Below are 26,143 nucleotides of genomic sequence, written 5' to 3'. Positions count from 1 at the left end.
CAGACATGGGGTGAACATACAAACTCCTTATAGACAGCGGCCAGAATTGAACCCGGGTCTCTGGCGCTGTAATAGCGTTACGCTAACCGCTACACTACTGTGCCGCCCATCGGTCTTGCCTTCATTGGTCAGGGCATGGAGTACAGGAGTTGGGATGTTATGTTACAGCTGTACAAGACATTGGGTGAGACCACACTTGGAGTGTTGTGCGCAGTTCTGGTCACCCAGCTATAGGAAGGACGTCATTAAGCTGGAGAGGATGTGGAAAGATTCACAGGGATGTTACCAGGACTGGAGGGCTTCAGTTATAGAGAGAGGCTCAATATTTTGTGATTTTTTTTTTTTCCCCCCCTGCAGCATAGGAGGCTGAGGGATGACCTTATAGAGGTTTATAAAATCATGAGGGGCATAGATAAGGGTCTTTTTCCCAGGGTAGGGGAGACTAGAGGGCATAGATTTCAGTCGAGAGGGGAAAGATTTAAAGGGACCTGAGGGGCGAGCTGCCAGAGGAAGTGGTTGAGGCAGGTACAACTTCAACTTTTAAAAGGTATATGGGACAAACACAGGCAACTGGAATTAGCTCCGATAGACAACTTTGTTGGCAGGGATGAGTTGGGCCGAAGGGCCTGTTTCTGTTTGGTATAACCCTTCTGACTGTAAGGGACTGGACCGTTAAGGAAGGAAATCGCCACGTCTGTCTATTTATGTTGGCTGATTCTCAGTCACATGGGCGGCTCTTTAACAGTGTGAAGGGGCCCAGGAAACCACTCTGTTCAGTGTCAGCTTGGGTACAAGCAATAAAAACTGCACATGCCAGTGACACCCAGATTAGACTCGTACAGCACAGAACCAGGACCTTCACCCATCCCGTCCATGCCAGCCATTCTCGGCCACATTAGGACCATATCCATCCATGCCTTGCCTATTCCAGTACTTGTCTCTGAAACAGAGTGATTGTGTCTGATTCCGCCAGCACGTTCCAGGTATCAGGCACTCTCTGTGCAAAGTAAGACTAAACTTGCCCCTCAAATTCTGAGGATGAATTTTAAAAATTTAACACAACATTTCTGCTTTTCAGTTGCAATTCTCTGGAAGGATTTGGCTTTTACAGGCTCGTTCTGAATGTCTGCACCCGCTCCTGTTATGTCACAGTGTTGACTGGTTGACAAAATCAGTCTTTATCTCATGTGAATGCTGAAATGTGCAGATAAAACAGTTAAAAGCAGATTATTTCATTTAGTCGCTGATCCAGGAGTGTTTCAACACAAAATTAGCCAGCTGTGGAGCGGATTAGAAGAGGCTTTTCCACACACAGCCATAGAATGGGGTCTCTTTGAAAGTGCAGCGATTAATTAATACTGCGTTAATTAACTCCTTGACAAAGAAGGGCATTGAGTTTCTAGCTTCCAGCAGCGTTACAGTCCACGAGGTCACGACTGGGTAAAAAGACGTGCTTTTTCTGGTTGTGTTTACTGGAGTCTCGGGATTTGCCGAAGTACTTCACTCCAAACAGCGTCATGGAGTCACACAGCACGGAAACAGGCCCTTCGGCCCATTGATCCATGCCGACCAAGATTTCCATCTCAGCTAGTCCCATTTGCCCGCGTTCGGCCTGTAAACCCCTCCTACCCATGTACCTGTCCAAATATCTCTTAAATGTTGTAAATGTACCTGCCTCAACCACTTCCTCTGGCAGCTCGTTCCATACACTGACAACTCTCTGGGTGAAAAAGTTGCCCCTCAGGTTCCTATTAAATCTCTCCATCTCACCTTAAACCTATGCTCTCTAGTTCTTGATTCAACCCTGGGAAAAAGACTGAGTGCTTTCACCTTATCTATACTGCTGATGATTTTATACACCTCTATAAGATCACCTCTCATTCTCCTACTCTCCAGTGAAAAAAAGTCCCAATCTGCTCAACCTCTCCATAACTCAGTCCCTTGAATCCCGGCAACATCCTCGTAAATCTCTTCTGCACTCTTTCCGGCTTAATGGAATCGTTCCAATAACAGGGCGACCAAAACCGAACCAAGTGCAGCCTCACCGATGTCCTGTACAACTTCAACATAACATCCCAACTTCTATATTCCGTGCCCTGACTGATGAAGGCCAGCGTACCAAACACCATTGTCATGTTGTTGCAGTGAAGTACGGTATTTCTTTGGGGAGAGCAGTACGGTAGACACAGCAAGATCCCAAGAATGACCGGTGGGTTATCGGTGACGGTGCCGCAATGAGTGTTCCTGATCTGAGATTGGTACCATGTGGTCATTCACTGTCACTTCCAGGGTCTGACCCATGTCCCACCACCCAACTCCCGCCCCCACAGGACATCTCCCCCACCCCCCTTGTACTGCTGGGACGTCTCTCCCCCTCTCCCTGCACCCATGGGACCTCTCCACCCCTGCACCCTTCCTGTACTGCTGGGACGCCTCTCCCCCTCCCCCTACACCCATGGGACGTCTCCATCCCTGCACCGGTGGGATGTCCGCTGTTCCCAGCCCTGAGGTGCCCTCCGTAGTGAAGGATTTCAGGCCAAGCAGGGGGCCCATCGTCAGGGGTGAGCTCTGAGTGTGGCTGGCTACGGACAGGGATCGGTGTTGGATTACAGATCTGCTGTCACTCACTGCCTTCCTCCCCTTGGTATGTGCTCCCTTCACTCTGTTGCTGAGCGAAACCTACTTCAAGGCTCCGACCAGTTTTCTGGACTTGGTGTGTGCGTCCTGCAATCTCCCGAGATCGGCCTGTTCTGACCACAGTGTAACCCCGAACTTGCATCAGTGCATGAAGTCAAGAGTCTGATAACAGCAGGATAGAAGCTGTCCTTGAGCCTGGTGGTACATGTTCTCGAGCTTCTGTATCTTCTGCCCTATGGGAGGGGGGAGAAGAGAGAATGTCCGGGGTGGGAGGGGTCCTTGATTACGTTGGCTGCTTTCCAAAATAAGGGAAGTGTAGACAGAGTCAGTGGAGGGGACTCTGGTTTGCGAGGTGGACTGGGCTGTGTCCACCACTCTCTGGTTTCTCACGGAGAGATCGACTGTGTCCTCCCGTTAACTAACAGCCTCCCTTTCCTCCATTTGCCCTTGTAGTGCTGGAGAGGAAAATATCAACAAGACAGAGTCGGGAGGAGCTGGTCAGGAGAGGCGTGTTGAAGGAGGATCCCGAGCAGGGTAAGTCACCCGGGAAAAGTGGCAGGGGGAGGGAATCTCACTGCACAAACACCTCTCGGAATGAGATACCAGTGGTGAGTCCCAGACTGCAGCTGAGGGCAGAGGACAGGTAACCCCGTGTGATTGACTCACAACTGTTGTCTCCTGACGTGGCCTTACAACCTGCTCAGGGCTCACAACTTTCTCAAGCACGGTGGCTCAGCTGGTAGACCTGTGACTGAGGGGTCAATTCCGACCTCGGGTGCTGTCTGTGTGGAGTTTGCACATTCTCACACCATGTTTCCTCGCACCATCTCTCCACCTCCCCAACTCCCCACCTCCCCCACTCGCCACCTCCCACCTCCCCACCTCCCCCACTCGCCACCTCCCACCTCCCCACCTCCCCCACTCGCCACCTCCCCCGCCCCCCCCCACCTCTCCCCACCTCCCCACTCCCCACCTATCTATCCCTCCATCACTCTATAACTCCCTCCCCGCCCCGTTAAGCCCGGCTGGGAGGCTGTGCTGCCGACATGTCTGCTCCCTCCGCTCTCCCTGGACCACTGCAGTGGAAGCCCTGTGTCCAACACTCCCTCCGCACTGCCCTCAGCTTCTGCACAGACCTCAGTCGGCACTTCCTGCTCGCGTTTCCTGCCTTTCACAGTGTGAGATTGTTGGGAGGGGAGGTGATGTTTTCTTTCTGCCTTTTGAAATGCAGCCACAAGCCTGCCCTGCGCGAGTGTGGGAACGCAGCCTGAGGCACTTCTCACAGCTGCTGTCAGTTAAGGCCACCTCCTGAGGGTGCCAGTGACGAAGGAGTTAAAGGAGTGTGCATGCTTTCACTGGCCCATTTAAATCCATCGGTTCTTTAAAGAGTCCTCGTACAAACGCTTATGAATTTCTATTTGCTTTAGTGGTAATTCTGTTTGACAGGAAGGGTTTGCCCTTCTGTAGTGCCTCTCACATCCCAACCACCTCTAGGCTAGTGAATTGGTAATTGGTTTATTATTGTCACATGTACCGAGATACAGTGAAAAGCTTCTGTTTGCGTGCCATCCAGAGTGATCATTCGGTACATCAGTACATCGAGGTGTACAAAAGGAAAGCAGAATGCAGAATATAGTGTTACGGTTACAGAGAAAGTGCAGTGCAGGCAGACAATAAGGTGCAAGGGCCATGACGAGGTAGATTGTGAGGTCAAGAGTCCATTTTTTTTTAATATATGAGAGGTCCATTCAATAGTCTTATAACAGCGGGATAGAAGCTGCCCTTGAGCCTGGTGGTACGTGCTTTCAGGCTTTTCTATCTTCAGCCTGATGGGAGGGGGGAGAAGAGAGAATGTCCGGGGTGGGTGGGGTCTTTGATTATGCTGGCTGCTTTACCGAGGCAGCGAAAAGTGTAGTTGGTGAGTGTCGTTAGGCTTGTATCTCCTTGAGGTTGGGAGAATGGGAGGGACTTGATTGAAATGTGTACACCAGAGGGATCTTCACAGGATGGTATTGGTATTGGTTTATTATTGTCCACTTGTACTGAGGTACAGTGAAAACTTGCATACCGTTTGTACAGATCAATTCATTACACAATGCAGTTACATTGGGTTAGTACAGAGTGCATTGAGGTAGTACAGGTAAAAACAATAACAATACAGAGTAAAGTGTCACAGCTACAGAGAAAGTGCAGTGCAATAAGGTGCAAGGTCACAACAAGGTAGATCGTGAGGTCATAGTCCATCTCATCGTATAAAGGAACCGTTTAATAGTTTTATCACAGTGGGGTAGAAGCTGTCCTTAAGTCTGGTGGTACGCACCCTCAGGCTCCTGTATCTTCTACCCAATGGAAGGGGGGAGAAGAGAGAATGTCCAGGGTGGGTGAGGTCTTTGATTATGTTGGCTGCTTCACCAAGACAGCAAGAGGTGTAGACAGAGTCCATGGAGGGGAGGCTGGTGTCCGTGATGCGCTGGGCTGTGTCCACAACTCTCTGCAGTTTCTTGCGGTCCCGGGCAGAGCAGTTGCCGTACCAAGCCGTGATACATCCAGGTAGGATGCTTTCTATGGTGCATCGATAAAAGTTGGTGAGAGATGGTGAGGAGACGATGTTTCCTCTTGGTGGAGATTGTAGACTCAGAGATCAACGGTCTTAAATGGACGACCCCCTCATATGACTTACCCCTCGTAGTAAGGGGTCATCCATTGAAGGTGATGCCAAGATGACTATTGTTCTCTCAGATGGCTGAGTCTTTGGCTCACTCTTCCTTACAGGGGGTTGAAGCAGAGTCATTTGTGTAAGGCAGAGGTCGGTCGATAAGCAGGAGGGTGAAAGGTGACTGGGGGGGGCAGGGGGGGGCCAGAGGGAACGGTAGGTTGAGGTTATGCCCCTCGGCCCGCTCCTGCTTCTCGTTGTACGGTGGCAGCCAGAGGGTACACAGCAAGATCCCACGGTTAATTGCCCCCTTGGACAGCACCAACCGGGCCACTTCAGAGAGCAGTCACGGGCCAACTGGATAGGTTGGGTGGAGTCATGCACTGATCCAATTCCTCCTGGGAAGCTCCCGCTGAACCTGCTCCCGTCAAGCAGCCCCATTCTGTGCAAAGAGTGAGGGCACGGTGACGGGTCACTGCCTGTTCCACTCCCTCCATAATCCTACCACCTCTCCATCCCTCTAACCTCTTTCACCCTCACAACCCTCTCACATCTCCGCGCTGCCCCAAACCTGACCGTCTGTTCATCCCTGGTTCCCATCGCTCCACCATCGACAATGGTGCTGTCAGCAGCTGAGGTCCTGAGCCCTGGGATTCCCTCCCTACCCCATATCCCCTGACCCCCTGATCTTCAGCCCAAGTATCTCTTGGTGTTAGAACCTACGACAGTACAGCACAGGAAGAGGCCCTTCGGCCCACCATGTCTGTGCTGACCAAGATGCCAAATTAAACCAATCCCATCCATATGGTCCATATCCCTCTATCCCCTGACTATTCACGTGCCTGTCTAAATGCCTCTTAAATGCCTCTATTGTATCTGCAGCAACAGTCACGAGATGCTGGAGGAACTCAGTGGGTCAGGCAGCATCTATGGAGGGAGATGAACAGTCAATGTTTTGGGTTGAAACCCTTCATCAGGATCTGCCTCTGCCCCCACCCCACCCCTGGCAGCCCATCCCAGGCACCCACACTCTCTGTGCAAAAGACCTGCCCCTCACATCTCCTTTAAACTCTCCCCCTCTCACTTTAAAGCACGTCCTCTAATATTTGACATTTCAACCACGGGAAAGAGACTCTGGCTGTCTACCCTATCTACGCCTCTCATAATTTTATAAGCTTCTGTCAGGTCTCCCCTCAGCCTCCAACAGTCCAGAGAAAACAACCCAAGTTTGTCCAACCTCTCCTTATAGCACATGCCCTCTAATCCAGGCAGCATCCCAGTGAACCTCTTCCACACCCCCTCCAAAGCCTCCACACCCTTCCTGTAATGGGGCGACCAGAACTGCACACAATACTCCAAGCGACCTAACCAAAGTTTTATACAGCTGCAACATGATTTCCTGACTCTTATACTCAATGCCCCGACCGATGAAGGCAAGCTTGCCGTATGCCTTCTTTACCACCCAATCTACTTGTGTGGCCACTATCAGGGAGCTATGGACTTGGACCCCAAGATCCCTCCGTTATGTGTCCTGCCATTAACTGTATACTTCTGAATCAGAATCAGATTTATTATCATTGACTTATATGATGTGAAATTTATTGTTCTGTGGCAGCAGTATGGTGCAAAGACATAAAATTACTATAAATTAAGTGCAAAAGAAAGGAATAACGAGGTAGTGTTCGTGGGTTCGTGGACCGTTCAGAAATCTGATGGCGAAGGGGAAGAAGCTGTTCCTGAATCGTTGAGTGTGGGTCTTCAGGCTCCTGTACCTCCTCCCCGATGGTAGTAACGAGAAGAGGGTGTGTTACATTTGACCTCCCAAAGCGCAGTGCCTCACACTTGCCCATCTGCCATTTTACCGCCCATATCCACAACTGATCCATATCCCACTGTATCCTTTGAGATGGACGGCGCTGGATTTTGGGGAAGCACCTTGGAAATCTGGATGCGTTGCCAGGTTTATCAGTGCATGTTGCTGTTCTTCTCCACCAGAGAGGCTGCGTGAGGGAACTAAACTACTTGTACCTTCATACCGCAAGCAATGAATCTGTGCTGCCCTGCATTGTAGGTCCCGTTGGAGAGTGTGCAGGAGAGCAGGGGAATGAGCCACACTTGAACTGAACTCCCTCTCTGCCCGCCACGGCCCACCCCGCCGCCCCCTTGGATAATTCCAGTTTCAGACGGAAGGGGACGTCAGAGAGAGGTTTCTCGGCCGGGAGCTTGGCTGTGGTGGGGTTAGCGACAGAGGAGCCCGTGTGTGGGTGGGACGTGTTTGCCTGCACACAGTGGGGAATGGGAAACTCGGGCTCACCACTTCCTCCTGTGGCCCTGTTGAACTGCGTGAGATGTCGTCACAACCACATCCACTTATCTCACATCCTCTTGGTCAACAGGGTCACCCCTGGGCTCTGATGCACAATATCTGGCACCGAATTTGTCCTCCTCCTTCTTCCCCTCCCCCATCTCCCCCATCACCGTCATCCTGCATTCCTCGTGAGTTTATCCCCTTTCCCCATGAACCCCATCCTCATGTTCACTCTGACCCTCCCCATGGGAGGGGGTTCCACACTCCCCCTCCCACATCCTGGGAGAAGGGGGTTCTCACATGAGTATCGACTGTATTTGAAGCATCTGGTATTGTTCGTCAGGGCTTCCCTGCACCCAGCCAAACCTCTCCTTAACTCCGATCAGCCTGCCTGACGGACTTCTCCTTTCTCGACTTCCTGCTTCACCCCAAGAGCTGTTTTTTTTTTTAACTGCTCATTGGGTAACAACAGATCTTATTCAGCGGGACTGAGGGGCCAGTGGCCTTCCTGTACGCCCAGTTCCTCTGCTCCCGGGGCTGTGTGGGAGTGGGGACCGTCCACGGTTGCTCTCCCCACTATGTCCAGCTTCCCCTGGTCTTCATGAGTCATCCCTTGCTGATTCACTCTCTGTGCCCAGTCCAGGGAGAGGGGCATTGTGACCTCACCACTACCACGTAGCCTCAAGTCACGAGACAATTCATTGTCAATCCCTGCCCGGCCATGTGGAATGACTGCGATCGCTGAGCGGCGCAGAATGGGGATGTTTGTGTCATCGCTGGCCTCCTGCAGTGAATGAGCAAGAGCCCCTGGTGACCCAGCTGCAGAGTGGGGTTTCCCCCTCGGTGTTCCCCTGTGGAAGTAATGCCCCGGGACTGCTGCTGCCTTGTAACTGTGTGAGCTGTGGCCGGCTGCTGGGGCGTGGGGGAGGCAGAGAAATTATGCCCAATCCCCACGGACGGGCAACTCAAGAGACGATGGGAGCAGCGGCCAGGAAAAGTTATCCGTCCAGTGAGAGGGACAAAAACAGGATCTTCATATTCAACGGTAAACGAGCCGCGCTTTTGGGCAGCTCTGGCGTTGGGGCGGCGGGAGACGTCATAACTGAGGTTCTAAAGTGATGAGAAATTGGTCAGAATCAACGTGGAGTCATAGAGTTCTACGGCAAGAAAACAGGCCCTTCGGCCCATCTCGTCCATGCTACCAAGTTGTCTACTTGAGCTTGTCCCATTTGCCCACATCCCTCTAAACCTTCCTACCCATGTAACTGTCCGAATGTCTTTTAGATAAGACAAGATCTTTATCAGTCACATCTACATCGAAACACACAGTGAAATGCATCTTTTGTGTAGTGATTTTGGGGGGCAGCCCGCAAGTGTCGCCACGCTTCCGGCGCCAACAGAACATGCCCACAACTTCCTAACCCGTACGTCTTTGGAATGTGGGAGGAAACCGGAGCACCCGGAGGAAACCCACGCAGACACGGGGAGAACGTACAAACTCCTTACAGACAGCAGCGGGAATTGAACCCGGGTCGCTGGCGCTGTAAAGTGTTATGCTAACCACTATGCTACCATAATTGTACCCACCTCTACCACTTCTTCAGGCAGCTCGTTCCATATACCCACCACTGTGTGAAAAAACTTGCCCCTCAGGTCCCTTTTAAATCTTATCCCTGTCCCCTCTACTTTTAGACACCCCTGCCCACAAGAAAAATACTGTGACCAGTCACCTCATCTACGCCCCTCACGATTTTATAAACCTCTATAAGGTCACCCCTCAGCCGCCTCCGCTCCAGGGAGAACAGTCCTGGCCTGTCCAGTCTCTCCTTAGAACTCAAGCCCTCCAGTCCCGGTAACGTCCTCGTGAATCTTTCCTGCACCCTCTCCAGTTTAGAGACATCCTTCCAACAGCTAGGCGACCAGAACTGCACACAGTGCTCCAAGTGCGGCCTCACCGACTTAGAACATAGAACATTACAGCACAGTACAGGCCCTTCGGCCCATAATGTTGTGCCAACGTTTTATCCTGCTCTAAGATCTATCTAACCCTTCCCTCCCACGTAGCCCCCCATTCCCCTATCATTCATGTGACTAAGAGTCTCTTAAATGTCCCTAATAAATCTGCCCCCACAACCTCTGCCGGCAGTGTCAAAAAACTCACCCCTGACATGAAAGAGGCCATTCAGCCCGTTGACTGTTCTGATCCCCAGCGGTGCGTTGCTTCAGGAGGACTGATGGTATCGTCACGGATACCTGCCCCCTGGGCCATTCCCTTCTCTCTCTTCTACCTTCTGGGAGAAGATACAGGAGCTTGAAAGCCCAGACGTCCAGACTCAGGAACAGCTTCTTCCCCACCGCTGTCAGACTCCTGAACCAGTCCCCTCCCTCACATCCCCTTCCCGGTGGGGCTGCCGCGTTCTCGGACTCTGAACTCTCGCTCCTCCATTATTGTCTCTTTACTATTTTCTTTTGCACAACCTCAGTCTGCACTACTGCACTTTGCACCACTTTGGCCCAACTCGTCCCTGCTGACTGTGTTGCCCAGCAACTAGTCCCAACTGCCTGCATTTGGCCCAGAGCCCTCTGAACCTCTCCTATCCATGGACTTATCTAGATGGCTGTTAAATGTTGCTGATGTGCCTGCCTCACCCACTCCCTCCACCAGCAACACAGAGTGGCTGTAGTATGCACTGTCGACAAGATGCACCACAGTTATCTATCCAGGCTACTCCAACGGCACCTCCCAAACCCATCGTCCTTCTCCCATTGAGAATGCCACCCTGGTTTAGTCACGAATCATCCTAGTTTAGGAATATATCCCTGGTCCTTCACTGGTTCCCTCCCCACCAGCGCTGTGGGAGCAGCTGCAGTGCTTCAAGGTGGGAGCCCACCCCCATCTTCTCAAGGACGGGCAGTAAATGCTGGTCTTGCAGGAGACGCCCAGATTCCCCAAACAAACTGCAGAGAGTTGTGGACACAGCCCAGCACGTCACGGACACCAGCGTCCCCTCCTTGGACTCTGTTTGTACCTCTCGCTGCCTTGGTGAAGCAGCCAGCATAATCAAAGACCCCACCCACCCAGGTCATTCTCTCTTCTCTCCTCTTCCATCGGGTAGAAGATACAGGAGCCTGAGGGCACGTACCACCAGACTTAAGGACAGCTTCTACCTCACTGTGATAAGACTATTGAATGGTTCCCTTATACGATGAGATGGACTATGACCTCATGATCTACCTTGTTGTGACCTTGCACCTTATTGCACTGCACTTTCTCTGTAACTGTGACACTTTACTCTGCACTGTTATTGTTTTTACCTGTACTACATCAATGCACTCTGTACTAACCCAATGTAACTGCACTGTGTAATGAATTGACCTGTACGAACGGTCTGCAAGACAAGTTTTTCACTGTACCTCGGTACAAGTGACAATAATAAACCAATACCAATACCAAACTTGGAATTAAAGCTGAAAAGCCGGAAGAGAAAGTTGTGAATCACAACACTCAAACGGCTGAGGCTGCAGAATCACACAGTCGGCACGGAGCCCCTGTCCTTCCCTGTAACCTCCTGCACCCTCCATTTCTCTCGCCCCACCGCTGATGGCCGTCCCTCCTGCTCTCCCAGCTCAGAAACCCCCTCCCTCCCTCATCTACTCTCAACTCCCAAACTGACCACTTTTGGTTTCATGCTTTCTGTGTTCAGTGTCAAATGCTTTCATGAATCACCTTGGGATAGTTCGTTGTAGATTTATAGAGAGATCCGGTGTGGAAACAGGCCCTTCGGCCCGTCGAATCCATGCTGACCATCAAGCACCCACCTTCATTATTCCCATTTTCTATTCTCCCCACGTTCCCACCAACTCCCCACCCCAGATCCTACACACTACAGGCAATCAACCTACCAACCCGCATGTCTTTGGGATGTGGGAGGGAACTGGAGCACCCGGGGGAAACCCACGCAGTCACAGGGAGAACGTGCAAACTCCACACAGACAGCGGCAGAGGTCGGGATTGAACCCGGGTCTCTGCCACCATGAGGCAGCAGCTCTGCTCGCTGCGCCATCCCTGTTCGATCTCTGTGTTAATGGGAGTTGTTGATCTACGTCTGGCTGTCTTGTTAAGGCTCAGTACATCATGCCAGCTCTTGTCTCCACTAAGCTCTCCCCTCTCTTGTCAGCTGGTAGTTCGGAGGTGACAATCACGAATGGACACACCATACACGCCATCCCTATCAGAATCCAACCAGCAGAGGGGAGCACGTTAGAAGCCGTCTCCACAGACACCACTCTGCCACAGGAAACGGGTAATGCAAAAACCATTGGCTCAATTGATGACTTTAGTACAGTTTGAATCCCTCATAAGTACTGAGAGTACTGTGTCCAGTTCTGGTCACCTCATTATAGGAAGGATGTGGAAGCGTTGGAAAGGTTGCAGAGGAGATTTACCAGGATGCTGCCTGGTTTGGAGAGTATGGATTATGAGGAGAGACTAAGGGAGCTCGGGCTTTACTCTTTGGAGAGAAGGAGGGTGAGAGGAGACATGATAGAGGTGTACAAAATATTAAGAGGAATAGATAGAATGGACAGCCAGCGCCTCTTTCCCAGGGCACCAATGCTCAATACAAGAGGGCATGGCTTTAAAGTAATGGGTGGGAAGTTCAAGGGAGATATCAGAGGGAGGTTTTTCACCCAGAGAGTGGTTGGTGCATGGAATGCGCTGCCTGGGGTGGTGGTGGAGGCTGATACATCGGTCAAGTTCAAGAGATTGTTAGATAAGCATATGGAGGAATTTAAGATAGAGGGATATGTGGGAGGAAGGGGTTAGATAGTCTTAGGCGAGGTTTAAAGGTCGGCACAACATTGTGAGCCGAAGGGCCTGTATTGTGCTGTACTGTTCTATGTATGTTCTATAAGGGGCTGTCAGCATCATGTGACAGGGTGAGTTAGGTTTGTGATTCACACCACCTTGTTCAATCTTTTTATTAATTTTCAAATTAATACAGATTAATACGTATAACATCGGTAATTATACACATGATACAAAGAGATCGATCGGACAATCATGACATATATAGTCGTAGATTCACACCACCTGTCTGAGCGAACCTGGCCTGGTTCTCTCCATGTGGAGAATCCAGGGTCCCCTTGCATTCCCGGGAAGCACCTGTCCAGGAGTTGGAGCGACATCTGCTCTGGATTTTGGAGCTGGTATTGCTGGGGACCGTAGAGTCATCCAGCACAGAAACAGGCCCTTCGGCCCAGCTTGGGCCGACCGTTTCCTACCTGAGCTCGTCCCGTTTGCCTGCCTTTGTTCAATAAAGCACTGGTTTGATGTTTAAGATCTACCCTCCTACCTGTTCCCAAAAAAAAACCCCAGACTCTCCTGTTGACCAATGGTCTCCCTATCTCAGCCCCAAATCTATTGGAAGAATCCCCTTCTGTAGATCCTCAGGGTGGAGAATTCCAAAGATTCCTGAGATAAGAAATCATCCTCATCGGTAATGAGGGACCCCTAATGTCCCCCTACGCTAGACACCCCCAACATGGGCAACATCCTCTCCACACCCACCTTGACCATTCCCTCAGAATCTTATTTGTTGCAATAAGTTCACTGCTGCTCCCGCTCCGCCCACTGACAGTGGAGCAGTGGCTGCTACTGGCGCCTCCTCCTGGTGCGGGACCTCACCGACGTGACCCGCCTGGCTTGTGATAACCTGGTGCCTCCCTCTGCCTTCTCGACCTGCAGGGATGTCTGAGCAGAGCCCTCCTTATAAAGTCGGGTCGCCTCAGGGAGAAACACAGCCGTCGCTGCCCGGTGACCACCCTGACCCCACCGCCATCGGCGCTGCTCAGAACGATGACCTTGGCACGATGACCTCCCCTCCGGCGCTCCCAAAACCAACCAACAGGGGCTCGAATGCAGAACGTAAGTTGACCAGCTCTGCTGATGTCAATTGCCCTGGATTAGAGGGCGTGAGCTACAGGGGGAGCTGGGACAAACTTGGGTTGTTTTCTCTGGAGTGTTGGAGGCTGAGGGGAGAGCTGATAGAGGTTTATAAAATCATGAGAGGCGTAGATAGGGTAGACAGCCGATATTTTTTTCCCAGGGTCGAAATGTGTAATACGAGAGGGTGTGCATTTAAGGCGAGAGGGGGAAAGTTTAAAGGAGATGTGCAGGGCAAGTTTTTACGCAGAGCGGTGGGTGCCTGGAACAGGCTGCTGAGGGGAGTGGTGGAAGCAGATGCAATGGTGACGTTTAAGAGGCTCTTAGAGACATGAAGACGCAGGGAATGGAGGGATATGGGTCAGGCAGAAGAGATTTAGTTTAATTCAGCATGATGTTCAGCACAGACATTGTGGAGAGAATGAATGTTCAGGTCAGTGAATCAGGTGCCAGTCAGTCCGGTTGGATGGTTGTAGAGTCATACAGCACAGAAACAGGCCCTTCGGCCCAACCGGTCCATGCCGACTGTGTTGCCCAGCGAGCTAGTCCCATCTGCCCGTGTTTGGCCCATAGCCCTCTAAACCTCTTCTATCCATGGACTTATCCAATTGGCTTTTAGACGTTGCTAATGGGCAGGCACGGTAGTGTAGCGGTTAGCGTAACGCTATTACAGCGCCAGCGACCCAGGTTCGATTCCCGCCGCTGTCTGTAAGGAGTTTGTACGTTCTCCCTGTGTCTGCGTGGGTTTCCTCCGGGTGCTCCGGTTTCCTCCCACATTCCAAAGACGTACGGGTTAGGAAGTTGTGGGCATGCTATGTTGGCACCAGAAGCGTGGCAACACTTGCGGGCTGCCCCCAGAACACTCTACACAAAAGATATATTTCACTGCGTGTTTTGATGTACATGTGACTAATAAAGATCTTATTTTGTCTTATAATGTGCCCGCCTCAACCACTATTTCTGGCAGCTCGTTCCAAATACGCACAACCCTTTGTGTGAAGAAACTGCCCCTGATGTCCCTTTTAAATCTCTTGCCTCTGATCTTAAACCTATGCCCTCTTGTTTTAGCACCCCCTCCCTGGGAAAAAGACTGTGTGCTTTCACCCTGTCTATGCCCCTCATGATCTTATACACCTCTATCAGGTCACCCCGCAATCTCCTTCGTTCCAGGAAATAAAGTCCTTGTCTCCGCAACCTCTCCCTGTAACTCAGGCCCCCAAGTCCAGGCAACATCCTGGTAAATCTTTTCTGCACTCTTTCTAGTTTAATAACATCTTTCCTATAACAGGGCGACCAAAACCTTACACAGTGCTCCAAGTACGACCTCACCAGTGTCTTATACAATTGCAACATAATTTCCCAACTCCTATACTCAGTGCCCTGACTGATGAAGGCCAGAGTGCCAAACACCTTCCTCACCACCCGGTCTACCCGTGACACTGCTTTCAGTGAACTATGCACTTATATTCCTAGGTCCCTCTGTTCCATAACGCTCCCCAGGGCCCTACCATTCACTGTACAAGTCCTACCCTGGTTTGATCTCCCAAAATGCAATACCTCACATTTATCTGGATTGAAAGCTGTTTGCCGATCCTCAGCCCACAGACTCAGCTGATCAAGATCCCCCTGTACTTTTTCATAATCTTCTACACTATCTACAACATCACCTATTATAGTATCATCCCCAAACTTACCAACCACACCTTGTACATTCACATCCAAATCGTTTATATAAATTACAAACAACAAAGATGCCAGCACCAACCCCTGTGGCACACCCCTAGACACAGGCTTCCAGTCTGAGAAACAACCCTCGACCAGCACCCTCTGCTTCCTACCACTGAGCCAATTATGAATCCAGTCCGCTATCTCCCCCTGGATCCCATGCAATCTAACCTTCCAGACTAGCCTGCCATGAGGGACCTTGTCAAAGGCCTTGCTAAGGTCCATATAGAAAACATCCACTGCCCTACCCTCATCTGCTCTCTTGGTTACTTCCTCACAGAACTCCAAAAGATTTGTCAGACACGACTTCCCACGCACAAAGCCATGTTGACTGTCCCAAATCAGACCCTTGCTCTCCAAATGTTGGTAGATCCTGTCCCTCAGAATCCCCTCCAGCAATATACCAACCACCGATGTCAGTCTCACTGGTCTGTGGTTTCCTAGCTTGTTTTTTGCTACCCTTTTTGAACAATGGTACCACATGAGCCACTCTCCAGTCCTCCAGAACCTCACCTGTGGCCAGAGACGAAGCAAAAATCTCTGCAAGGGCCTCAGCAATTTCTTCTCTAGCTTCCCACAGGGTCCAAGAATGCACCAGGCCAGGCCCTGGGGATTTATCCACCTTAATACACCTTAAGGCCTCCAATACCTCCTCCTTCCTAATTCGTATATGGTCCAAGACAACATCACTCATTTCCCACATTTCCTTAGCTTCCATCATTTTCTCCACAGTAAAAACAGAAGAGGAATATTCATTAAAAATCTCTCCCACCTTTACTGTGCTCCTGTCTATCCCAGTGACTAAATCTGCTGTCATTGGCTACAGATTTCTCATCAGCTACTCGACTGCTCAGGGCCCCACTCCCCTGCCACTCTAGTTTAAAACCTCCCGAGTAGCACTAGCAAATGTCCCAGCCAGGATATTGGTCCCCTTCCGGTTCAGGTGCAACCCACATCCCTTTTACAGGTCACCCCTACCCCCAAGTCGATCCCAATGATCCAAGAACAAAACCCAGCCCCTTGCACCAGCTCCTCAGCAAACGTATCCATATTGGTGTTTAGGAGGCTGTTAGACACAGGAATGTGCAGGAGATGGAGGGATACGGATCGTGTGCAAGCAGGATTTAATTTAATTTGGCATCGTGTTCAGCACAGACATGGTGGGCCGAAGGGCCTGTTCCTGTGCTGTACTGTTCTGTTTTCTATGAGGGTCCTAGTTTGAAGTAGCTCCAAGTCTTGGTCTCAGTCTTGGAGACGGTTTGATGTGATGTTTGATGCCCTTGTCCAATCTGATTTCAGATGCATCCTTCCCGTCGGAGAAACTCTCCAGCTCAGCATCGGCGCCCCAGTCCCCACCCTCACTTCAGCCTATGACCAACACTAACCTTCCCTGGGACACCTCCGGCTCCCTCGGCACAGGGGACTCGCTCACCGAGGCTGCGAGACATCCTGACTTCTCTTCCCAACCTTCTCCAGAGCTCCCGAGCAAAAGTGGCTCCTGTGGACCGCTGGTGGACAGTCCTCCTCCCCCACATCTCCTCGACGACGGGGCTGAGATTGAAAGGTCCCAGGACGTGGCACAGTCTGATCCCAAGCAGGAGACAGATGCCCCTTCCGCCGACTCCACCCATCGTCCTCAACGCGACGTGACTGATGGGAAAATGGACGTGTCCCTAGAACGGGCAGGAACCGAACAAGAACTAAAGAGGTAGGTTTGTGAAACCTCTTGTTAGGCTCAATTGACACAAGTAAAACATGTTGTTCTTTGTAGAAGAGAGGTACCTTGGTATTCAAGTACATGGTTCCCTGAAAGTGGTGCCACAGGTAGACAGGGTGGTGAAGAAGGCGTTTGGCGCGCTGGCCTTCATCAGTCAGGGCACTGAGTGCAGGAGTTGGGAGGTCACGGAGCAGTTGTACAGGACGCTGGTGAGGCCGCTCTTGGAGTATTGTGTTCAGTTTTGGTCGCCGTGCTATAGGAAAGATGTTATTAAGAGGAATAGATCGAGTGGACAGCCAGCGCCTCTTTCCCAGGGCTCCAGTGCTCAACACAAGAGGGCATGGCTTTAAAGTAATGGGTGGGAAGTTCAAGGGAGATATCAGAGGAAGGTTTTTTACCCAGAGAGTGGTTGGGGCATGGAATATGCTGCCTGGGGCGGTGGTGGAGGCTGATGCGTTGGTCAAGTTCAAGAGATTGTTAGATAAGCATATGGAGGAATTTAAAGTAGGGGGATATGTGGGAGGAAGGGGTTAGATAGTCTTAGGTGAGGTTTAAAGGTCGGCACGACATGGTGGGCCGAAGGGCCTGTATTGTGCTGTATTTTTCTATGGTTTCTAAACTGGAAAGAGTGCAGAAAAGATTTACGAGGATGTTGTCAGGACTTGAGGGACAGTTATAGGGAGAGGTTGGGCAGGCTAGGACTTTATTCCTTGGAGTGTAGGCGACTGAGGGGTGATATTATAGAGGTGTATAAAATCATGAGGGGCAGAGATAGGGTGAATGCACTCTTTTTCTCAGGGTTGGGGAATCAAGAATTAGAGGGCACAGGTTTAGGGTGAGAGGGGAAAGAGTTAAGAAGAACTTGAGGGGCAACTGTTTCACACAAAGGGTGGTGAGTATATGGAACGAGCTGCCAGAGGAAGTGGTTGAGGTAGGTTCAACAACAACTTGTAAAAGACAGTTGGACAGGTACATGGGTTGGAAAGGTTTAGAAGGATATGGGCCAAACGTGGGCAAATGGGACTAGCTTGGATGGGGCATCTTGGTCGGCATGGACCAGTTGGGCCAAATGGCCTGTTTCCGTGCTGAGTGACTCTGTGACATTGGATCATTGATGGATCCCATCTGACCACTCAGACCCTGCCGTCCTTGTGACTCCCGTCCCTTCTGAAGTCCCTCCCAACCTCGTTGGCGATCCTGGGAATGATGCTGTTTGACCTGAGGTACTGCCAACAGTTCTGTGCACCCTGTGACCCGATCGGGGGGAGGTTAACCCCCCACCTGTCCCGAACTGCCGCCCCCCCACCCCTTCCTTCCCCTGCCCTGTGTGACCGCCTCTCTCTTCCCTCCCAGGGGCGGTGCGGTGGAAGCTGGGAGCAATGACTTGGCGGGAGAGGATCCGGAGGGGGTGACGGAGAGAGTCCGGGTCCTGTTGGGGGCTGTGACTTCGGTGGTGGTGATCCCTCACGAGGACGTTTCCGAGCTGATGGGGAGCGAATCTGGTTCCGATGCTGCGCAGTGCAGGAATGATTCGGATGAGGAAGACGACGAGGAATCGTTAAACAGTAAGAGCCCCGATCTCCTGGTAACACCCTTTGTACTCTTGACAACAGAGCGACTGATGGGAGGCCATTCAGCCCACTCTCGTTTGCTTTCCCCATTCAGGTACACCCGTACCTTCCCTCCACCAGGACACCCCCGGTCCCACGACACTGTCATAGAATCATAGAACCATAGAACAGTACAGCACAATACAGGCCCTTTGGCCCACAATGTTGTTCCAACCTTTGAACCTCGCCTAAGACTATCTAACCCCTTCCTCCCACATATCCCTCTATTTTAAATTCCTCCATATGCCTATCTAGCAATCTCCTGAATTTGACCAACGTACCTGCCTCCACCACCACCCCAGGCAGCGCATTCCATGCCCCAACCACTCTCTGGTAAAAACCTTCCTCTGATATCTCCCTTGAACTTCCCACCCATTACTTTAAAGCCATGCCCTCTTGTATTGAGCATTGGTGCCCTGGGAAAGAGGCGCTGGCTGTCCACTCTATCTATTCCTCTTAATATTTTGTACACCTCTAGCATGTCTCCTCTCATCCTCCTCCTCTCCAAAGAGTAAAGCCCTAGCTCCCTTAGTCTCTCCTCATAATGCACACTCTCCAATCCAGGCAGCATCCCGGTAAATCTCCTCTGCATCCTTTCCAACGCTTCCACATCCTTCCTATAATGAGGCGACCAGAACTGGACACAGTACTCTAAGTGTGGTCTAACCAGAGTTTTGTAGAGCTGCATCATTACCTTGCGGCTCTTAAACTGTCCTGTCCCACAACCAAGCAACATCAGCTTTCTGTTGACCACTGATCTGAGTCCCAGGCACCCCTGACCACACTTCACCCCCTTGTTTCGGACTCTGCCCTCACTCAGATACGCGAGGAAGTATTTTTTTCTCTCCCAGTGATTCACCGCAGAAAATGGGGGGCAGAAATAGGCCATTCGGCCCCTGCAGTCTGCTGCACCATTCAATACAATCGTGATCAATAGTCCATCTCAACACAATATTCCCACTCCCTCCCCATACCCCTTGACGTCTTTTATATCTCCAACTGCTTCTGAAAGATTTCCACGACTTGTCCTCCTGTGGTAGACAACTCCACAGCTTCAACACCCTCGGGGTGAAGAAGTTTCTCCTCTTCTCGCTCCTGAAGGTCTTGCCCCATAACCTGGGACTGTGAGCCCCTCGTTCCAGATTCCCAGGGGAAAACGTTCTTCCCACATCCAGCCCTGTCGGGTGCTGTCAGTATTTCCGAAGGTTGATTGAGATCCCCCTCTCCTTCCTCTATTCTTTAGTGGAGACAGAGAGGAGATACAAGAGACTGCAGACGCTGGAATCTGGAGCAACAAACTATCTGCTGCAGGAACTCAGCAGGTCGGGCAACACTCCCGATGCAGGGTTTCGACCCGAAATGTCGACAATTCCTCCCCCCCCCCCACAGATGCTGCTCGACCCGCTGAGTTTTTCCAACAGACTGTTCGTTGCTCCAGTAAAAACAGGCCTGGTTGATCCAATTTTTTCTCGAACATCAGTGCCACTGTCCCAAGAATCAGTCTGGTGCACCTTCACTACTCTCCATCTATGGCAAGTGTCCTTTCTTTGATAAAGAGGGCAAAACTGCTCACAGTCCTCCAGGTGTGGTCTCACCAAGGCTCTGGGGAATTTTAAGCAAAACATCCCTGCTCCTCTACATAAATCCTCTTGTGACTGCAAATCCATGACCGCAAGAAACTTCAGAGAGCTGTGGACACAGCTCAGCACATCATGGAACCAGCCTCCCCTCCATGGACTCTGCCTACACTTCCTGCTGCCTGGGTGAAGCAGCCAACATAATCAAAGACCCCACTCATCCCGGACATTCTCTCTTCTCCCCCCTCCCATCAGGCAGAAGATACAAAAGCCTGAAAGCACGTACCACCAGGCTCAAGGACAGCTTCTATCACACTGTTACAAGACCATTGAACTGTCCCCTAATACAATAAGATGGATTCTTGACCTCACAATCCTCCTCGTCATGGCCCTTGCACCTTATTGTCTGCCTGCACTGCACTTTCTCTGTGACTGTAACACTTTAGACAAGATCTCTTTATTAGTCACGTGTACATTGAAACACACAGTGAAATGCATCTTTTGTGTAGAGTGTTCTGGGGGCAGCCCGCAAGTGTCGCCACGCTTCCGGCGCCAACATAGCATGTCCACAACTTCCTAACCCGTACGTCTTTGGAATGTGGGGGGAAACCGGAGCACCTGGAGGAAACCCACGCAGACACGGGGAGAACGTACAAACTCCTTACAGACAGCGGCCGAATTGAACCCGGGTTGCTGGCGCTGTAATAGTGTTACGCTGACCGCTACACTACTGTGTCTGCCCTTTATTCTGCATTCTGTTATTGTTTTCCCTTGTACTACCTCAATGCACTGTTGTGATGAAATGATCTATATGGATGGCATGCAAAGCAAAGTTTTTCACCGTACCTTGGTATATGTGACAATAATAAACCAAATTGCCAATTTGTTAGGAAAGCCAATTAGTTCACCCCTTAACCTTCCAAATATAGTCAACAAGTCATGCAGCATGGGAACAGGCCCTTTGGCCCACCAGACCCATGCTGACCATCTGTACTAATCCCTTTTCCCAGCACTTGGTCCATAACCTTCTCTGCCCTGATGATTCAGTCTAGTTACTTCTTAAATCGGGAGAGCACGTCCTGAATTCCTGACGGAACCTCTCATTCTGCCGTTGGCTCACTCCGAGACTGACCTCTCCCTTCTGGGTTGCACTGACCTCGTCAACGCCGCACCCCAGCTTTACCTCCTCAGTTGAGGGCTCCATTTCTAAGCCCAGTTATCGTGTGCCTGTCATCGGGGATCCCAGCTTTCTGGCCTTTGGGTTCCTCAGTTGGACCAGGGGAGGACGTACATCTCCTGGTTTCCACCCATTGTAATTCCCTCCCCATCCCCACACCGACCTGCCTGTTCTCGGCCTCCTCCACTGCCAGGGTGAGGCCAAACTCAAACTAGTGGCAGAACCACCTCATTTTTTTTTCTGGGTCGTCTACACCCTGACAGCATGAACGTTGAGTTCTCCGATTTCAGGCAACCAGTTCCCCTTCTGTTCTTTTTCTGTCTCCTCCTGATCCACCCAGTTCCTCCTACACCAACGCCAGCCCCCATCACCCTGTCTCTTTCCCCTCCTCCACCCCTTCAATCTGCCCATCACCCACACACCCCTCCCACTGGATACCCCCCCGCTGTTCCCACCTGCCCTCCCCACCTCCCTTGTTTGGTTCCATGATCCACCTTCCTCTCCTATCAGGTTCCACCATTCACAGCCCTCTGTCACCTCCGCCTACCACCTCCCGGCCTCTGTCACTATCCCCCACTCTCCCCTCCTCCACCTGCCCGTCACCCCTCCTCACCTGGATCCACCCATCACCTGCCAGCTCTTGCTCGACCCCTTCCCCTCCCCTCTTTACACTGACTATCTCCCTTCTACCTTTCAGTCCAGATGAAGGGTCTCAACCAGAATCGTTAACTGTCCATTTCCCTCCCGACCTGCTGAGTTCCTCCAGCAGATTGTGTGTTGCTCCAGGTTCCAGCCTCTTGTGTTACAGTGTTCTGACCGTGGCCGCCTCTCAGACACCTCATGCACCTCCCCTAGGAGCCTACGTCAGAGGGAGAATCTTACTAACGGCACAGGAGTGCACAATTCCAAGGCTCATTGACGTCTGATAAATCCGGTCGGGAATTCAGACGAGAGTGGGAAGAATGAGGAATCCACTTCTGCAGGGAGGGATTGGGGCGAAGCAGAGAGATGGGTTCAAGGGGATGTTCACAAGGGAGAGGAACGGAAGGAGGTGGGGACGGGGGATGGTGCAAAGGTCGAGGGGAGGCTGGTGTGGAGTGGGAACACGGACAAGGAGCAGGTATTCCCGAACAATTCCCGGGAGGAAGTACGGGGCCAATGCCCAACAGCCCACTCAACCCCCATCCGGAAAATCCCCCATACCCTTCCCACGCACCCCAGTCCCCATCCCAACCCACCCTCCTCCACCCAACCCTATATGCTTGGCTTCATGGATAGTAGGGTGGTAAAGAAGGCGTACAGCATGCTTGCCTTCATCAGTTGGGGCGTTGAGTATGTCAGGAGGTCATGTTTCAGCTGCATAGACCTTCGTTTGGGCCGCACTTGGAGTATTGTGTGCAGTTCTGGTCTCCCCCTTACAGGAAGGGTGTGGAGGCTTTGGAGAAAAGGTCCACCAGGATGCTGCCTGGATTAGAGAGTATGAGCTATAAGACAAACATCCCATTTTTATTCTCCCCACATTCCCAACAACTCCCCCACCCCTCGGGATTCCACCATTCTCCTGCACACGAGGGGCAATTTACAATCACCAATTAACCCACCGACCCACACCCAGGGAAAGCCCACATGGTTACAGGGACACAGAGAGTGGAGGTCTCCGGAGCTCGGTGGGGGCATCTCTACCAGCTGAACCACTGTGCTGCCTCATCAGCACTCCCTCCTCTACCAGTATGCAATGGCCGCAGTGTGCACCGTCTCCACGGTACACTGCAGTTACTCATCCAGGCTACTCCGACAGCACCTCCCAAACCCGGGGTCTCTCCCACCAAGGACAAAGGCAGCAGGCACACTTCTCCCGGTGACTGTGGGCTGCTCCGAGGTGCTCCGGTTTCCTCCCACGTCCCAAAGTCCAGCGGATCGGTGGGTTAATTGGTCACCAGCCCCTACCCCAACCCTAAACAACAGCAGCGGTAGTGTAGCAGTTAACGTAACGCTTTACAGCGCCAGCGACCCGGGTTCAATTCCCACCGCTGTCTATAAGGAGTTTGTACGTTCTCCCCGTGTCTGCGTGGGTTTCCTCCGGGTGCTCCGGTTTCCTCCCACATTCCAAAGACGTACGGGTTAGGAAGTTGTGGGCATGCTATATTGGCGCGGGAAGCGTGGCGACACTTGTGGGCTGCCCCCAGAACACTCTGGGCGAAAGATGCATTTCACTGTGTGTTTCGATGTACACATGACTAATAAAGATATCTTACCCTCTCTATATTGCCTCTGACGTCTCCCAAAGTCCTACAGTGGCAACATCAAGCAAAATCCCACGAGGTGCCACATAAGGACGGGCACACTGCCTCACCGCTCCAGAGTCCCGGGTTCGATCCCAGCCTCGGGTGCTATCTGTGTGGAGCTTGCACGTTCTCCCTGTGACCCCGTGGCTTCCCCCTGGGTGCTCCAGTTCCCTCCCACATCCCAGAGACGTGCGGGTTGGTGGGTCGATTGGCCGCTGTAAGTTATCCCTCAGTGTGGGTGTGTGTGGTGACAGGACCAAAGGACCTAAGAGGAATGTATGAGAGAGAAGAGGTGCCGGGCTGCAGGGAAATGAGGAGAGTGTGGAACGTGGAACGGCACCGCACAGGAACAGGCCCTTCGGCCCACCATGTTTGTGCCAAACACGATGCCGAATTAAACTAAATCCCTTCTGCCTGCACCTGATCCGTATCCCTCCATTCCCTGCATATTCATGTGTCTGTCTAACAGCCTCTTAAACACCTCTATTGTATCTGCCTCCAACCCCACCCCTGGCAGCCCATTGCAGGCACCCACCACTCTCTGTGTAAAAGCAAACTTGCTCCGCACATCCCCTTTGAACTTTCCCCCCTCACCTTAAATGCATGTCCTTTAGTATTTGGCATTTTCACCCTGGGGAAAATACTCTGACTGTCTACCCTATCTCTGCCTCTCATAATTTTATAAACCTCTATCAGGTCTCCCCTCAGCCTCCGCCACTTCAGAGAAAACCACCCAAGTTTCTCCAACCTCTCCTCATAGCTCATGCCCTCTAATCCAGGCAGCATCCTGGCGAACCTCTTCTGCACCCTCTCCAAAGCCTCCACATCCTTCCTGTATTGGGGCGACCAGAACTGCACACAATTCTCCAAGTGTGGGCTGACCTGAGTCTTATACAGCTGCAACCTGACTTCCCTAAAGGGGAAATGGGACTGATAGGATTGTACCCCTGGCCTAAGCTTGATGACCTCCCTCTCTGATGAAATAAGAAGGAATGATCTTGGATGTTGTAACAGGAGGGGCAATTCAGTCCTTTGTCCTGGATTTAGCCGGTCTCTCCCCCTCCACCCCCACCCTGCCTCATCCCCTCACCCAGCTCGCATGCTGAGGCCGCTCCCCCTCCACCCTTGATAACCCAGGTTTGTGTTCCCCCAACCCGCTAGGCGCCCTGGCCACCAAGATCCGACGGAGGGACACGCTGGCGACCAAGCTCAGGAACCGGCCGAGCAAGCAGGAGCTGGAGGAGAAGAACATCCTGCCCCGGACGTCCAGCGAGGAGTGGTCCGAGCTGAGGCAGCAGATCGGGAACAAGCTCATCAGGTAGGCCGTCACGCTGCCCGGCGCACCCGCTCGCTGGTAAACAGCAGGGTGGTGGCCTCCCCGGGACCCCCGGCCCTCTCCCTCCGGGGGCCAAGCCCTGTTGGAGAGTCACATGGCACAGAAGCAAGCCATTCGGCCCGACTCGTCCGTGCCGACCAAGTTGAAACTGAGCTTGTCTCCTTTGCCTGCGTGTGGTCCATATCCCTCTCCCCCTACCTCTGCAACGGGACACTATGGACCACCACCTGGTCTCGTCTCATAGAACAGTGCAGCCCTTCGGCCCACAATGTTGTGCCGACCTTTAAACCTCACCTAAAACTATCTAACCCCTTCCTCCCACATATCCCCTTATTTTAAATTCCTCCATATGCTTATCTAGCAATCTCTTGAATTTGACCAATGTACCTGCCTCCACCACCGCCCCAGGCAGCATATTCCATGCCCCAACCACTCTCTGGGTAAAAAACCTTCCTCTGCTATCTCCCTTGAACTTCCCCCAATTACTTTAAAGCCATGCCCTCTTGTATTGAGCATTGGTGCCCTGCGAAAGAGGCGCTGGCTGTCCGCTCGATCTATTCCTCTGACTGTGCCTTTCCTTTGCACTGAGGTCTCGTTTTTGCACAGTCTTTTCCCTTCCGTCTCTTGAATAATTTATGTATAATTCATATCCTTGTGTGTCGTCTGAACAGCTTCTTCCCCTCCGCCATCAGATTTCTGAACGGTCCACGAACCCGTGAACACTACCTCGTTATTCCTTTTTTTTGCACTATTTATTTATTTTGTAATTTATGGTAATTTTATGCCTTTTTCACTGCACTGCTGCCGCAAAACAACACATTTCACGTCATCTAATCCGGTGATAATTAACCTCATTCTGATCCTGACCCACGTGCCTGTGATGCTGCAGCAAGCAAGTTTCTCACTGTACCTCTACCTCACGGTACTGGGGCACATGGCAATGAACTCCACTTGACTTGACTTGAACCTTTCCTATCCGTGTACCTGTCCAAATGTCTTTTAACCGTTGTAATTGTACCTGCCTCTACCACTTCCTCTGGCAGCTTGTTCCTCTGTGTGAAAAATCTGCCCCTCAGGTCCCCTTTAAATCTTTCCCCTCTCACCTTAAACCTGTGCCCTCTAGTTTTAGACTCCCCGACCCTGGGAAAAAGATTGTGACCGTTCATCCTATTGA

The 26,143-nt window shown here is 51.6% G+C and overlaps 1 protein-coding gene across 4 annotated transcripts in view; it reads left to right on the top strand.

The window, feature by feature from the left end:
* Positions 1-26,143, top strand: part of phactr2 (phosphatase and actin regulator 2) — a 128,922-nt gene that overhangs the window by 80,029 nt on the left and 22,750 nt on the right. For 2 of the 4 annotated variants that reach the window (XM_052012682.1, XM_052012683.1), the window contains exons 3-8: positions 3,091-3,171; positions 11,777-11,902; positions 13,345-13,524; positions 16,567-16,975; positions 18,338-18,549; positions 24,795-24,951. In XM_052012682.1, coding sequence (XP_051868642.1) covers positions 3,091-3,171; positions 11,777-11,902; positions 13,345-13,524; positions 16,567-16,975; positions 18,338-18,549; positions 24,795-24,951 — 1,165 coding nt within the window. The remainder of the gene's footprint in view (positions 1-3,090; positions 3,172-11,776; positions 11,903-13,344; positions 13,525-16,566; positions 16,976-18,337; positions 18,550-24,794; positions 24,952-26,143) is intronic. The other 2 variants (XM_052012684.1, XM_052012686.1) reach the window with 2 other exon arrangements.

This window comes from Pristis pectinata, chromosome 3, assembly GCF_009764475.1.
Source record: "Pristis pectinata isolate sPriPec2 chromosome 3, sPriPec2.1.pri, whole genome shotgun sequence".
NCBI classification, from domain to species: Eukaryota; Metazoa; Chordata; class Chondrichthyes; order Rhinopristiformes; family Pristidae; genus Pristis; species Pristis pectinata.
Note: the sequence above shows the minus strand (reverse complement) of the source record. Positions and strands in the feature narration are given on the sequence as shown.